Source organism: Anguilla rostrata, chromosome 9, assembly GCF_018555375.3.
Source record: "Anguilla rostrata isolate EN2019 chromosome 9, ASM1855537v3, whole genome shotgun sequence".
Classification (NCBI taxonomy): Eukaryota; Metazoa; Chordata; class Actinopteri; order Anguilliformes; family Anguillidae; genus Anguilla; species Anguilla rostrata.
This window is the reverse complement of record NC_057941.1, coordinates 3,067,032-3,083,081: the sequence shown is the minus strand read 5'-3', so window position 1 is coordinate 3,083,081 and position 16,050 is coordinate 3,067,032. Positions and strand designations below refer to the sequence as shown.

Here is a 16,050-nt window from a genome sequence, read left to right as displayed (position 1 = left end):
CCTCCTCCTCCTCCTCCCACCCACCTCCCTCAGTCTGCCCGGGACATGGACACCTCTCCCCTTGTTTTAGCGCGTGAGTGTGGTGGGGGGGTGGGGGGGGGGGGCGGCCATTTCCCCTAAAAATAGCTGCGGTTGTGGCCCGGCCGTCCCCAGGCTGGCGGAATGCCGCGGCCCAGTTACCCGGGGGAGGAATGTTCTAGAGCTTTGGGACGGAGCGCGAGGCTCCTGTATATCACAATGGCGCTTGCGTTGAGTCCGTCGTAAATCACGTCGGCGCGGCGGCCGCGGTATTCCCGCGCCACAGGTGCCGCTCCCGCCGGCGGCTCTGCGGAATTCCCCCCGCGCTCTCGGCCCGCCGCGTGGAGGAGCGCTGCAGGCCCCGGGGCTGTCCCGGGTGTGAGGCCGCTGGCGCTCCCTGCTTTAATCTCCCGCTGTTCCGCCTTGGCCAGGATTTTGCTGCTTCTATATGCGATTTGTGCCCCCCTCCCCCTCTCCCTCTCTCGAATGAATGGTGGTGGGGGACAAGAGCTCTTTCAGCTCCGCTTGCAGCCAGCGTGTGTGTGCTGTTGTGCTTGTGTGTGTGTGTGTGTGTGCGCGCGTACATGTGTGTGTGTGGGCGTGCGTGTGCATGCGTGTGTGTGTATGCGTGCATGTGTGTGTGTGTGTGTGTGTGTGTGTGCGCGTACATGTGTGTGTACATGGTTTTGCGTGTGTGCATGCGTACTGTGTGCTATGTCAGTGTGTATGATGGTGTCTATGCGTGTCGTGTGTATGTGTGTTTGTGTGTGTATGCGTGTTCGTATGCATGTGTGTATGCACGTGCGTGTGCGTATGTATGTGCGCGCGTGCATGTTTGTGTGTGCATGCGTGTGCGTGTGCATGTGCGCACGTGTGGGTGTGTGTGCATGCGTGTGCGTGTGCATGTGTGTGTGGAGCCACGTGTGCACATTTCTGAAAGCTGGTCTCTCTCTCTCTCTGAAGGACACAGTAACCCCATGGACATGCCGGGCAGAGGCCTGTACGACGAGAGAGACAGCGGGATCGCCAGATCAGGTAACGGCCAGCATGAAATCCAGTCATTTCACCCCTGGAAAATCCCCCCTTTTCGGGGGAATCGCTCTCTGTTTTAAGTGCATTATACCACAGGGAATCTGCACCGTCCAGTAGTTTTGGGGGATTCGGTCAGCTGCTTAGAATGGAAACCATGTGTTAGTCTGAACAGCCGGGCTGAAAATGTGCGGTAACTTCACAGGGGTCTAGAACAGGGGTGTCCAGCCTTATCCGGGGCCAGTTTGGGTGCAGGTTTTTGTTTTAGCCCAGCACTAAGTCACCTGATTCACCTTATCCAGGTCTTGATTGAAGACCACGATTAGATAATTAGGTGTCGCAGCACTGGGCTAAGATGAAAACCCACACCCACACCGGCCCTTTTCAGATGAGGCTGCGCACCCCTGGCCCAGGAGCAGACCTGCCACGGTCCCAGACGGCTTTAACAGGGCCCAGGTAGACAGCGCTGCAGCCGCAGCAGCAGCAGCAGTATCTGACTCCTGATTGGCTGGTGTCGGCTCATTGGCTGCTTCAGTGAGGTAGCGCCTAAAGCATCGCGTCAGCGTCGGGTTCCAGGCCCTTAAGTTTCGGGGCCACGGGGGGCCCCGTTGGCACGCGGTCCGCGTTGGTACGCCCGCGTGGCGTGTGCCCCTGCCACCCCCACGCCGCCCGCTGGGCCTGGAAAAACTTTCCCAATGGAAACCCGGCCCCTGGCGCGGCTGGCATGGCGGGCATGGCGGGCATCTCACCTTCTGCGTCACACGCGCGGGCGCGTGTTTAAATAGAAACGCCGCCGCTCCTAAATGAGATTCCAGCTCCGCCCCTTTTTACCGCTACCTTAAGCTCCGGCTTTTTTTTTTTTTAGCGGCTCTCCATACCCGCGCCCCGCGCCGCAGAAAATGCAGGAATGACAGAGCCCGTGGCGGACGGGCCCTGTGTGAGGTTCCGCCACCCTGAATAACAAACGCGGCGGAAATGGCGGTTCCTAACATGCTCTCTCTCTCTCTCTCTCCCTCTCTCTTCCCCCCCTCCCCCTCTCTCATTCTCACTTCAACTCCAATTTTCCCGCTCTCCTCTTTTCTGCTTCTCTCTCTCTGTTTCCCATTCCATCTCGCCTCTCATCTGTTACTTCCTTCCATTCCTTCCCCCCTTCTACCTCCCTCTCCCCTCATTCCTTCTTCCCTCATCCTCCTCTTCCCATGGCTATCTCTCTCTCTCTCCCCTCCCCACTCTGTTCATCCCCTATCTCACTCTGTCTCTCCCCCTCGTTCCTCTCTCTCTCTCCCTCTCCTCTCTCTCCTCTCTTCCCCTCTCCCTCTCTCTCTCTCTCCCTCTCTCCACAGCCTCTCTGAGCAGCTTGTTGATCACTCCGTTCCCCTCCCCCGGTTCCTCCTTCACCAGCAGCTGTGCCAGCAGCTACCACAGACGCTGGCTGAGGAGCCAGACCACCAGCCTGGAGAACGGGGTCTTCCCGCGATGGTGCGAACTTCAGCAGTAACGCTACCCCTAAATCCAGCTGTTCTCAGTCTTAACCAGACCAGCTTCAGATGTGCTGTTTTCCCATACGATCGCTTTTCACTTTAAAAATCGAGCTTGTCCGTGGCAGTTTTATAGATGTCGTGCTTTGTTCGCTATAAGAGTCCCTAAATGGGGTATAAATAGAAAGTGAGCGTGTGCGTGTGTGCGTGAGTATGAAGACCCTGTTGTGTTCTGCATGCCGAGCCAAGGAGCACAAGACAAAACAGAACGATATGTGCTTCTTTAACGCGCATTTGGCACGTATGTGAGAGATAGCGAGCATAACTGTGTGTGTGTGCGTGTGCGCGTGCACGCGTGTGCGTGTGTGTGTGTCGTAGGTCAGTGGAGGAGAGCTTCAACATGTCTGACGACAGCGGCGGCCCGAGCCTCGGGGCCGCCAGGAAGAAGAAGATCGCCATCGGCGTCATCTTTCTGCTGTCACAAGACGAGGAGGAGAACAGCAAGTTCCAGGACTTCTTCTTTTCTCACTTCCCACTCTTCGAGAGTCACATGAACAAGCTGAAAAGTGCAATCGAACAGGTGAGCGCCTGACACACGCTGTGTGTGTGTGTGTGTGTGTGTGTGTGACTGACATGCTGGTCACCAGTCGCCACCCTGAGGGTTTCCCCCTTGAGCCTGGTTCCTTCCAGGTTCATTGCCAAGAGTTTCGCCACTGGCTTAGCTTTCTGTGGTCTACCAGAGTTGTCTGTAAGCTATGCAACTGTGTAAAAGGACTAAATTTGTTGATTTGATTTGCAGGGTCTGTGTGTGTGTGATGTGTAAATATAAAGTAGTGCATTCATGCAGGTGAGTCTGGTTGTGTGTGTGTTCGTCACGTGTGTGTGTGTGTGTGTGGTAGTGTGTTGTGACTGTGTGTGTGTGTGTCGTGTAAGTGTCTGTCGTGTGGGTGTGTGTGTGTGTGTCTTGTGTGCCTGTGTGTGTGTGTAAGTGTGTCGGTGTGTGTGCAGTGTGTGTGTGTTGTGTCTGTGTGTGTGGTTGTGTGTGTAAGTGTGTCTGTGTGTGTGGTGTGTGCTGTGCAGTGTGTTGTGTTTGTGTGAGGTGTATGTGTGACTGTTGTGGTGTGTAAGATAAGTGGTCATGTGGTGAAGTGTGTGACTCATGATTGTTGTATGTGTGGTGTGTGTGTGTAGTGGTCGTGTAGTTAAGGTGTCGTGTGTGTGTATGTAGTGTGTGAGTGTGTGTGTGTGTGTGTGTAAGTGTGTCGGTGTGTGTGTGTAAGTGTGTCGGTGTGTGTGTGTAAGTGTGTGTATGTGTGTGGTTGTGTGAGTGTGTGTGTGTGTGTAAGTGTGTCTGTGTGTGTGTGTGTGTGGTGTGTGTGTGTAAGTGTAAGTGTGTGTGTGTGTGTGTGTGTAAGTGTAAGTGTGTGCATGCTCATGTGAGTGTGTGTGTAAGTGTAAGTGTGTGCATGCTCATGTGAGTGTGTGTGTAAGTGAGTGTGTGTGTGTGTAAGTGTGTGCATGCTCATGTGAGTGTGTTATGGAGCTCTCTCTGCCTGTCTCTCTGTCCCAGGCTATGAAGATGAGCCGGCGCTCTGTGGATGCCAGTCAGAGAGCTCTGGCCTACAGCCGCATGGTGGACGGGCTGAACGAGTTCCGGTGAGCCTCTCCGCCCCGTTTAATTACTGCGGGGACGGGCGCAATTCCCCGCGCTCGTTACCCAGAAGCCCCCCGGGGGAGTCGCGTGCTTTCCGTGTGCAACTGTCGCTTTCCGTGTGAGGAAACAGACTAACTGTTCGGGTAATACCTCCTCTGTAGCGGCCGCTTGATTGACCTCATGGGGTTTTTCTTTGGGCTGAACGGGATAACGAGCGTTTTTCTGCCTGTGGAGGCTCCCGCCGAGCGCAGACGCAGACGGGGGGGGCGCAGGGGGCGGGCCAGCGGGCAGAGGCAGAGCTCTTTAAACCCTGCAGTGACAGCATGCCTGTCAGCGCCGCGGTGCATGCTGGGAGCGCCGCAGCGCAGCGTGTGGGGCGGCGCGTGTCTCTGCGGCGCTGCCCGCATGCTCGGCGATGAGACGGCTTCCCGTTGCCGTGGTCACATGCCCGCTGGCTGGCTGCCACGGCAACCGGACTCCCCCCCCTCCTCCCCCCCCCCCAGAGGAAACGCTATCTCCCTCGGACAGTGTCAGGCCGGCCAGAATAGCAGATAGTGTGTCAGAGGGAATGCCACTGCGTGGGACAAACAAATATCAGCGCTATCTCACCTTCGGCTGGAAATACCGCCCATGGGGGGCGGCATTCGCCACCCGCACTCTCAGATCACGCAAGCGTAATGGAAAAAAACGGAAAAAATAACCCCCCCACCCCCCGAACTTCGTCCTTATCATCGTCCTGTTCAGTGGGCCGTCCCTCTCCGGCTCGCCCCCGGCGCTCTCTCCACGGTCGTGTGCGAGGGCTTCGCCGTGGCCTGTGCGTGTGTGAACAGGTTCCCCTGGAACAGAGCTCAGTGAGTGGCTGTTCAGGACCCTCCTCCTGCTCCAGACCCGTGTCTGCGCCTGTCCCGTAGCGCAGGGTTCACCTGGGCGGCCGTTTGGGGGCTGTGGAGGTCATAGAGAGTCTTGCCCGCAGGTGTCCTGAGTGAGCGAGGCTGGCCCTGTGGGCCTGGGGCTTCTTACAGGACCTTCCAGATTAAGCGGAGCGCTCAGAGGTGGAGTTTAATTTAAAGTGGAGCCCTGACTGAGGCTGGGGTGTAGGCGCTGGGCACGCACACTCGCCAAAAACCAACAGCCGTTCCCCAACACTCGTTCAGCCTTTCCTTCGCTTTGTATTTACCGCGCGAGCGAGCGAGCGTTCGCCGTCAGGCAGCGCGTATCGGAGCTTCTGCGGCTCGTTGGGAGAAACAAACGCGTCCCGGTGCTGCTTCATCGACCCGCCGCTCGTCCCTCACCGCGCAGGGCCCGCTTCTAACGGGCCGGCGGTTAAAAAAAACAAAAAAAAACGTGCGGCTGCAGAGTCCGTCTGGAGGGGCGGCCTTTGTTTATTGACTCTCTCTCTGAGTAACTACTGGAAATTATGCTCCAGCTCTGGGAGGCCCCGAAAGTGTCCAGTGTCCAGTGGGCGCAGTTTGGAGCCTGTGCCCAGATGGTGGATTCCCCCGGGGGAGGAGGGAGAGGGGGGAGGGGGATGGGTGGGGGGTGAGGGGGGTGAGGGGGGGGGATCTCTCAGCGCAGTGTAAAGGGCTGGTCCCCCCCCCGCCCGCCGTGCCGCCCTGTGGAATCTCCAGACGCCGAGCTGCGGCAGGGAGGGAGTCCCTCGCGCCGCGCGAGCCCGCTGTTCGCCGGGGCCTCACAATGGCCGCTCTGTTTCCAGGACGACCGTCTGTAACCTGTACACCATGCCGCGCGTCGCCGAGCCCGTCTGGCTGACCATGATGTCCGGCGCGTCGGAGAAGAACCAGCTGTGCGGCCAGTTCATGAAGGAGTTCGCCTTCCTGATGGAGCAGGCCTCCAAGAACCAGTGAGTGCCGCCGCCGCCGCCGCGGGGAATCCGCCGTCTACGCTCAGCGGGCTGTTAAACGGCTCCCCCTGCTGTCTGACGGGAGCCGTTACACAGCACTCTGGGTTCTGTAGTCCATTAACATCATATCGTTTGCTTTTATTAATTACATGGACAAGTTTTGTAACCTTTCCATGTGGTGAATAAAAGTTGCTTGCGATGAGTAAAAGTTGCTTGTGATGAGTAAAATTTGCTTGCGATGAGTAAAAGTTGCTTGCAATGAGTAAAAGTTACTTGCGATGAGTAAAAGTTGCTTGCGATGAGTAAAAGTTGCTTGTGATGAGTAAAAGTTGCTTGCGATGAGTAAAAGTTGCTTGCGATGAGTAAAAGTTGCTTGCGATGAGTAAAAGTTGAATGTGATGAGTAAAACAGTGCTGCATGAGTTACAATTTGCATATGTGAGAAATTTGCTTGCGATAGTAAAGTTTGCTTGGATTGAGTGAAAAGTGCTGCGATGAAATAAGTTGCTTGCGATGAGTAAAAGTTGCTTGCGATGAGTAAAAGTTGCTTGTGATGAGTAAAAGTTGCATGTGATGAGTAAAAGTTGCTTGTGATAAGTAAAAGTTGCTTGCGATAAGTAAAAGTTGCATGTGATGAGTAAAAGTTGCTTGCGATAAGTAAAAGTTGCTTGCGATGAGTAAAAGTTGCATGTGATGACAGAAAGTTCTAGATAGATGACTGGCCAAGATGATGTAGTATAAAGGGGCAGAGCATCATGGTTTGACCAATCCCTTCCTTTCGTCAGATTTCTTCCAGCGCTCCTCACCGCTGTCCTCACCAATCATCTGGCTTGGGTTCCCACGGTGATGCCAAACGGACAGCCGCCAATCAAGATCTTCCTGGAGAAGCACTCGTCCCAGAGTGTGGACCTGCTGGCCAAAACGCACCCGTACAACCCGCTGTGGGCCCAGCTCGGTAAGCCATACCGCCAAAACGCACCCGTACAACCCGCTGTGGGCCCAGCTCGGTAAGCCATACCGCCAAAACGCACCCGTACAACCCGCTGTGGGCCCAGCTCGTAAGCCATACCGCCGAAAGCCCCCGTACAACCGCTGGGGCCCAGCTCTAGCATACCGCCAAAACGCACCCGTACAACCCGCTGTGGGCCCAGCTCGGTAAGCAAGGCTGTTGGGTTTCCCCTCGATAGTCTCTGGCTCGGTGAGAAAATCCAGCCGCTGCTGAAACACGTCACAAGTTCAAGACTGGGCGGCTGTTTAGCCTACGCATCTGTTGTACGCTCTTTCATTTCCTCTCTGTAAATACCAACTTTGAAAAGTGACCTTCCATTCTGAAGAATTCTGTGAAGTCCAAAAAAAAAAGTTTTGAGAAAAAGATGTCGAATCAAATCAAATTCGGTAAATACATCACTCTGTGTTTTAATCACTCCCCATTATGAGAAATATTTTGAAGAACAAAAGATATATGAGGCCTCCTGAGTACATAAATAATTGTGCTTGAGAGAACACTAGCAGAATAAAGTTTTAAATATTTAAAATGGACATGGGCATATGCCGCCATCTGGTGGTGTAGCTTGATACAACATGAAACAATCATCACAATGGCTTGTGAAATGTGTTCATTTAGGAAAATTAGGCATTCTTGATTTGTTACCACTCAGATTGAAGAGATGAACAATCTGACCTGCATTTCCTGAAGTGTGAACACATGCAGAAAAAGTCTCAAAATGTGCACACTACATAAATCCAGACTTATTTCTGTACTTTAATTACGAAGCTGCTGACAGGTAAGAGACTAGTGGCGCTTTACTTGTGCTGAAATGTGTGCATAATAATGGGGGAAAATGATTATTGCGTGTGTGTGACGGAGCTGCTTTTCCCGGCGCAGGCGACCTGTACGGGGCCATCAGCTCGCCGCTCCGGCTGTGTCGCACGGTGGTGGTGGGCCGGCGGCAGGAGCTGGTGCAGCGGCTGCTGCACTTCCTCACCTACTTCATCCGCTGCTCGGAGCTGCTGGAGACGCACCTGCTGGAGAGCGCCGAGGACGAGGCCATCGTCATGCCGGGCTCGCTCATCACCACCTCGCTGCGCCGGGGCGAGGTGGAGGAGTCCGAGTACGTCCTGGTCACCGTGCACAAGCCCAGCGGCGACTACCTGTCCCGGGACGGCCCGCCCGAGGACGGCGGCTACCCATCCGACAACAGCTGCCGCAGCAGCAGCGGCTGCGCGGACGAGGCCGGCCCCGTGCCGGAGACGGACAGCAGCCAGGACTCGCAGAGCAGCGTCCTGCAGGCCCTGCTCCGTCCACCGGGGGGAGCCCCGGACGAGCCCGACCCGCCCCCCTGCAGGGAGAAGGCCAGCCGCTGCCTGGACGCCAAGCTGGAGACGGTGGTGTGCGTGGGGTCGGCGTCCCCCCGGGAAAAGGGCGTGGCCCTGGAGGCGGAGCTGGGGGCGGGGTCGGAGGTCGCGGCGGCCTGCGAGGACGTCCCCGACGGCGGGAGTCTGCCCATCAAAGTGTTCCGGTCGTCCGGGATCCCGCTGGAGAAGAAGCCGCCGGATAAGAGCCTGGCCAGCCCCTTCCCCACGGAGGAGGAGGAGGAGGAGGAGGAGCAGCCCTCCTCCAAAGTCACCTTCCTCATCGGGGACTCCATGTCGCCGGACTCAGACACGGAGTGCCGGAGGCGGCGGGTGGAGGGACAGATCCGGAAGCACAGGAAGCAGCTGCTGCTGCAGCAGCAGCAGTTGCAGCAGCAGCAGCTGCAGGAAGGGGGCGCTGGAGAGCCCAAGCGCGAGGCCAGGCTGCCGGCGGAGGACCAGAGCAAGCCCGGCGAGGGCCAGGAGAAGCTGCTCCGCACCTCCAGCCAGATGCCCCGGTGGAAGCCCACCCCCGAGGACTGCATGGACCTGTTCGACGAGTACTTCAGCGACGACAACCCCGTGGAAACCCGGACTATCGACGACGTGTCCAAAAAGCTGGAGGCGGGCGGGGCAGACCGGTCGCAGAAGGAGCCCCCGGACGCCCCGGGGGCTGCTGGGAAGGGGGCGGTTCCCCGGGGTGCGGGCGGCGGCGGCGGCGGCGGCGGCCGTTGCGGCTGCAGCTCCACGGACGCGACGGGCGGCGGCCGATGTTCGGGGTGTCCTGCCGCGCAGGACCGAGGCATCGTGATCTCCGTCACCGTCCCCCAGGGGGACACGGTGGACCTGAAGAAGGCGACCCCCCTGAACGAGTGGGACATCCCCCGGAACGAGAGCTCGGACAGCGCCCTGGGGGACAGCGAGAGCGAGGACGCGGGACAGGAGCTGCACCGCGCCGAGGGGCCCTACTACCCCGAGGAGCAGGAGGACTGGCTGGACGAGGTGGAGGTTCCCTTCCCGGGGTGCGTACCAAAACCAAAAATCAAATATCCACGGTCTTACAGGTCTCACTCGTTTCATTCACATCAACTTTATATCATACTTACACAGCATGTTTCACAAAACATTGTCACAATACATTGCATGCCCACTTGAGTTGATCCGTATGTTTATTTTGTTGATGGCCAGCACTAGCACCTCCCCCTGAAGTAGCCATAAAGGAGCTTTGTGGCACTCGGGACTAAACTGTTTTCGGTCTCTGATGGACGGTTTTGTTTTTTTGCTTTGCCAGGTCCAAGCTGGTCGAAAATTACTCCAAGCCGAGCATCGCCAACTTCGGGAGGTCTCTGTTCGGCGGGTACTGCCCCACGTACGTCCCGGACTTCGTCCTGCACGGGTTGCCGAGCGACGAGCGCCTCCGGCAAAGTCTGCAGGCGGACCTGGCGCATGCCGTGCAGGTAAAAACACCTCCGACGGCCCCGCCGTGGTGCGCGGACGACCCCCGCGGCCTCGGATCGAATCCGAACCGTGCCCGTACGACCGACTGTGGGCGGGCGGTACCTCCGTAGGGCGACGTGCAGTGGGGCGATTGTGTCGCCCAGGGTATGGGGGGGGTTCAGTCAGACAGCGACCCCTGCTGGTCGATCGCCCGCCCGTAGATTGTAGTGAAAGCCGCATATGAAAGGTCGTCCTCTGACTCCACTCTGTGCCAGCTTAGCTGTAGTCTACGGAATGCAGCTGCGGTCGCAGATGATCGGACATTCCAAGTTGCCAAATTGGGGTGGGAATTAGATATACTCAGCCCCATGTTGGGTTATAAAAAAATTTTGAAATGCCTCTGCGACTTTTCCACACGCTTTTTCCCGGGCTGCATCTCACCTGTAGATTGTCCTCCTTTAAGACTAAGCGCCTCTCTCTCTCTCTCTCTCTCTCCTCTCTCCCCAGCACCCGGTGCTGGACGAGCCCATCGCAGAGGCCGTCTGCATCATAGCGGACACCGACAAGTGGACCGTGCAGGTGGCCAGCAGCCAGAGAAGAGCCACCGAAAACAAGCTGGGCAAGGAGGTCCTGGTGTCCAACCTGGTGTCCGGCCTCCTCCTCTCTACCTTTCACCTGTACAAGCTCAACCTCTCTCCAAACTTCGTAAGTTCCCCTTCGCGCTCTGCCCGTTCGACAGTGCACAGAGGTCGTGCGAGTGTTTCGGGAACGGGACGTAAGTGCTCTCTCTTCCCCCCCCTCTGCAGTGCATCATGCACCTGGAAGACCGACTCCAGGAGCTGTACTTCAAGAGCCGGATGCTGGCGGAGTACCTTAAGGGCCAGACCAGAGTGCACGTCAAAGAGCTGGGCATGGTTCTGGGGTAAGATCCTCCTCCTCATCACTGCGCATATAAAATACCCTTCAGCAGCATCTGTTTGTTTCTTGTGATGTCACTTCCTGTATTTCCTACCATATGGAGTCTTACTGAGCCTGCTCTATGGCAATTAACCTAATGACTTGCACTTGTTTGGGGTCCGAGTTAGCCTCCCTAACAAAGTGCACCCTATTCAACAGCTAGAGATCTCAGTGAGCTGCTAATTAGTAGAGTCGGGTGTGCCAAATTATGGTTAAAATGAAAACCCTACAGGAGGGTAGATCTCCAGGAACAGGGTTGGTTACTTCTGCACTAGACGGAAAAAGTAAATGTAGTACAGATAATGACATAAACAGGCAATACAACAGATTGAAGGCTACAAATGGCAAGGTGGATTCTGTTTTTTGCTTTTCTTTGCTTGTTTTTGTTATCCAGGGTAGAATAATGTTGTGGATGACATGCACTTGACTGAGAATTTCACGTTACACATTACAGGCATTTAGCAGACGCTTCTATCCAGAACGACTTAAACATTTTTGACATTTTTTACAAGAGGCAGGTCAGGCCAAGTATCTTGCTCGAGGGTACAACGGCAGTGCCCTCTCTGGGAATCGAACGTGCAGCCTTTGGGTTTAACAAACCAAGTTTCCTACCCACTTGAGAGTAGATTACAGAAGCAAGTTGAATCTGTTTTCTCAGCAGAAGTGATGAAAGTTGATTTTACACAAACACAAGCATGTGTGCTTTCACCCAGAGAGCTACCAGTGTAAGACTGGGGGACGCAAATCTGGCCCTAGAGGCCAGTAGTGCTGCTGGTTTACATTCCTCCCCTCCAATCAGGGACTGATTTAAGCCTGGGATAACATGTGATCGTGATCTCTGGCCAATCAGGGACATTGTTGGACTATGTTGGCACCGGCATTGAAGGATTTGAGTATCTCTGGTGTACAGTATAGCTCATGAATACTGTTAGCAGAGGCACTTTGGTAGAGTACAAGACTAGGCTTGACTCTGTGTGCTGGCTGTGCTCTTGGCTGTAGGCAAAGTGGTGAGTGTCTATGGGCTGTATGTCCTGTTTTTGCCTGTTTAAACTATTATTTTTTCGACGATGTAACAAAGGCTGTTGAAACTCTCAGTGAGCGGCATATTTTGCCGATTAGACACTGGCTAGATTCTGCAGGAGCAGCGTTTCAAGCAGAGCTTATTGTCACAGGTGGTCTCGGAGTGACCTCGAACCCGAGTATTCCTGGATAATAACCGACTCCACTGGAGGCTGTGGATCTGGGTCGTAATATTCAAACGAGCAGCGATGCGTTCGGGTCCCTCTCCATGTGTGCGCGCTGGCGCTGGTCGCGGATCAGACGGCGTGTGCTAAGCGTGTGCTAAGCGTGTGCTAAGCGTGTGCTCTTCTTCTCTTCGTTCCAGGATCGAGTCTAACGACCTCCCCCTGCTGGCGTCGGTGGCGGGCACGCACGCGCCCTACGTGGCGCAGATACTGCTGTAGACGGGCGGAAGGTGGCGGACGGCGGAGGCTGTTTAGTCTGGACGCGGGAAAAGGTGTTCGCTGAGAGGGCCGGCCCCACACAGCGCAGTATCTCACAGACACTGAGAGGCCCCGGTCCCCTGTGCTCACAGACACTGAGGGGCCCCACCCAGCGCAGTATCTCACAGACACTGAGAGGCCCCGGTCCCCTGTGCTCACAGACACTGAGGGGCCCCACCCAGCGCAGTATCTCACAGACACTGAGAGGCCCCGGTCCCGTGTGCTCACAGACACTGAGGGGCCCCACCCAGCGCAGTATCTCACAGACACTGAGGGGCCCCCGGTCCCGTGTGCTCACAGACACTGAGGGGCCCCACCCAGCGCAGTATCTCACAGACACTGAGGGGCCCCACCCAGCGCAGTATCTCACAGACGCCGAGGGACCTCTGGTCAGTGCGCTCACAGACACTGAGAGGCCCCAGTCCCGTGTGCTCACAGACACTGAGGGGCCCCACCCAGCAGGGTATAGTGTGCTCACAGACACTGAGAGGCCCCGGGTCAGTGCGCTCACAGACACTGAGAGGCCCCGGGTCAGTGCGCTCACAGACACCAAGGGGTCCCACCCAGCAGGGTATCTCACAGACACTGAGAGGCCCCGGTCCCCTGTGCTCACAGACACTGAGAGGCCCCGGGTCAGTACGCTCACAAACACTGAGGGGCCCCACCCAGCAGATATCTCACAGACACTGAGAGGCCCTGGGTCCGCGTGCTCACAGACACTGAGAGGCCCTGGGTCAGTGCGGTCACAGACACTGAGAGGCCCCGGGTCAGTGCGCTCACAGACACTGAGAGGCCCCGGGTCAGTGCGCTCACAGACACTGAGAGGCCCCACCCAGCAGATATCTCACAGACACTGAGAGGCCCTGGGTCCGCGTGCTCACAGACACTGAGAGGCCCTGGGTCAGTGTGCTCACAGACACTGAGGGGCCCCGGGTCAGTGCGCTCATTCACAGCTGCTACAGAAAGGACGCTGAGGCCGTCTCCTCCTGTGAAAGACTGAGGATCCGCGGAAATGCGCCTCGCCTTTCCACCAGCGGGGAATGTTCTCATTTATCCAGAATGTTCTACTATTGTTTTACATCCAGAGGATATTTTTACACTTTTTAGTTTTTTGTTTTGTTTTTGATGGACAATGCCAAAGAGGAGTTGCAAACTGCACTTTTCTTTTGAAGACTAACGAGTAAACGATGATACTAAATCATATTTTGCTGTATTATCACATTGTATCTTCCTTTAATCCATAATTTTATTTACAGGAAGCATGGGAAATGCACCAATGGAGAGAAAAAAAGTTTGGCTCATAGTAAATATGGAAAAAAAAAAAGGCCCTCACTGATGCCAATTATATTTTTGCTATTATACTTGTCTTGCTGGTGTTGTTAAATTCACTTTTCCCAAAGGGTCTCATTGGTTCACAAGGTTTCTGAACAAAGTCATGAAATTACAAGCAGTTTTAATCTGCTCAATGTGGATAAAAATGTTCCCGCTCATAAGATGTTAAAGAATGCCCAAATAGGTTGCAGACAGCACAAGCTGAAAGACAAAAGCACGCGGTAGCATTTAACCTTCTTCACCCCGCCCGGTGCTGTACTACCTCAGATCTTTTATGGCTGTTTGTCTCCACTGTTCTATTTTTGCCGTCTTATTTTGCTTAAAAGGGAAATATTTGGGTCACCCTGTGGAGTGTAGTCCAGCTCTCACTGTGGCCTCATCTTTACTGTAGTCATAGCTCCAGATTTCACATTTGCAGCCCGAAGGATGTTTTGACATTAGTGTTGATTGTTGTCTGTGGACTTTCCTTGTGCTGGCCCAGCCCTTATTTTTAGCAACATTGAAAAGCGTATAAATTCCCCGCAAACATGAATGGCCAGTGAGTCTTTTACTATTATGGTGAGATTGTGTCAATAATCATGCATAGATAATAAGTTACAAAAGTCTTAAAAATTGTGGGTAGGTGTAAAAACAAATGCTAAATAAGTCGTTCAGTCAGATTTCAGAGGATATTTAAGATATGAATGTGAAATTTCAGGGATGACAAAATGATAGGAAGGGATTGTAGGACTAATACTGTTCATTTATAATGGTATAAACCATAAACGTGTGAGTTTCATAAAAAGGTGGTATGAAACAGGTTGATACTGAGGAAGGAGATATTAACTGGGTCCATCTGTGTGCAAACGTTGAATAACATGTTGACTTGCCATGAAATTACTTGTTTGACTGTCCTTTAAAATGGATATATCAAAACAAACAGAAAGTACAGTTCTGTACTCTATAGAGAAGGGATGGTACAATGGGGTCATTAAAAAACTCCCTCTTTTCACACTTGTAAAGGCACAATATTTTATACTAGCAGTGTAATTCTTAAACGGAATATCACCACGCAATCTTACATTATATTTCCACACTTAAATTCTTAAGTATTTTTCACAGTAATTTAGATGCTTGTCATCCCATGTTTGTGCATGCTTGAGAAGGAAGTAATTAATCAAAAATACCTTCAATTCACTATGACATTTATCAGTTTTCTTTATGCAATTAAATAATACAATCATTTGGAATCACTAACAAAAACAAAACACTTTTTATATGACAGTGAAATGCTGCAAAAGACAAATCTAAATGACATGTTTATTTTTACAAATATTTGTACTATCCATGGCATAAATGTGTTGCGTTTGATTTAAAAAATGGTTTTGTCCTGAGGGATCGCCATACAGAGTCTTAACTGATGTGTGGCATGAAGGAATGCAATGTTTGTTGAGAATTTATTTTTTGGCTAAAATCATGCTTTAATAATATTTGGCCACAGCAGGAGTTGCATTTTTAAAAAAGAAACGTTCGATTATTTCTCTTTTAAATTATGTATTTATATCTATATTTCTCTTTATAGATATGGTTAAATTATTTAGTCTAGAGTGTAACAGTTTCATGTTAATTGTACATATTTTTTCTGTTTGTTTTCAATTATTTGTACATAATGTACCTTAAATATGCATTGTTTTCCTTAATATCCTTTCCCAATTTTATGGGAATGTTGTGCAATAAAAATGCCAATGTTATATATTTCACCACGTCTTCCAGTGGATTGTTGTCAATACCAGACACATTTTGCTATTTTTGTTACATCAACTCTTATCACAATAAAAGCCCAGTGGCTGTATGAATATCTATCCATGAATAGCTATGCATGAAGAAAGAAAACTGGTACAGAGACATGCTAAATTGACATTCACTATAAATATGAGCACCAATGATATGTGTGCGTAAATAATGTTTACTGCATGTGTGTGTGTGCTATTCCTAAGTCCAAGTTTCACATTTCTTTCAGTTACAAACCGAGGTCCTGCTGGTATCTGAGACTTACACAATGGCTATTTACATCCTGTTTCATGCACAATCCTACTGAAATGCGCCCAGTACAGGAAGGAGCGGAGAAAGAACGGCAGCGTCGATATGAAAATGTGCGCGACGCAAAGCCGGAAATACATCCTGAGTGTACAGATTGTTTGTTCTACATCCTCAAGCGTGTCCGTGTAAACACATCTTGGCTCTGATTTTTACCGTGCTTAGCATTGTCATTTTCTCCCCGTGGGACATAAGGCCTGCTTCCATATTCGGCTCTCAAACAGTCTCAAAAATTATAGTTTTAGTCGCCTTGCTTTTTGCCTGCAGCATCCATATCGGTCAGGTGGTCACCTTTGAGGTCCACATATCAGGTGGTACCCTTGATTTGTTCAAATGGTACCTCAGTCTTTGCTAG

General features: G+C 53.0%; 1 protein-coding gene across 20 annotated transcripts in view; it reads left to right on the top strand.

Annotated features, from left to right (window-relative positions):
• fnip1 (folliculin interacting protein 1) overlaps positions 1 to 15,358 on the top strand; it is a 35,852-nt gene extending 20,494 nt beyond the window's left edge. For 5 of the 20 annotated variants that reach the window (XM_064349808.1, XM_064349811.1, XM_064349813.1 and 2 more), the window contains 11 exons: positions 982 to 1,053; positions 2,391 to 2,526; positions 2,904 to 3,105; positions 4,096 to 4,181; positions 5,894 to 6,040; positions 6,825 to 6,994; positions 7,925 to 9,413; positions 9,683 to 9,848; positions 10,336 to 10,533; positions 10,635 to 10,750; positions 12,170 to 15,358. In XM_064349808.1, the coding sequence (XP_064205878.1) occupies positions 982 to 1,053; positions 2,391 to 2,526; positions 2,904 to 3,105; positions 4,096 to 4,181; positions 5,894 to 6,040; positions 6,825 to 6,994; positions 7,925 to 9,413; positions 9,683 to 9,848; positions 10,336 to 10,533; positions 10,635 to 10,750; positions 12,170 to 12,248 (2,861 nt within the window). In that variant the 3' untranslated portion in view covers positions 12,249 to 15,358. Of the gene's footprint in view, positions 1 to 981; positions 1,054 to 2,390; positions 2,527 to 2,903; positions 3,106 to 4,095; positions 4,182 to 5,893; positions 6,041 to 6,824; positions 7,047 to 7,142; positions 7,195 to 7,924; positions 9,414 to 9,682; positions 9,849 to 10,335; positions 10,534 to 10,634; positions 10,751 to 12,169 lie in introns of those variants that run through there. The other 15 variants (XR_010332291.1, XR_010332290.1, XR_010332289.1 and 12 more) reach the window with 15 other exon arrangements.
• Positions 15,359 to 16,050: the final 692 nt, after the last annotated feature.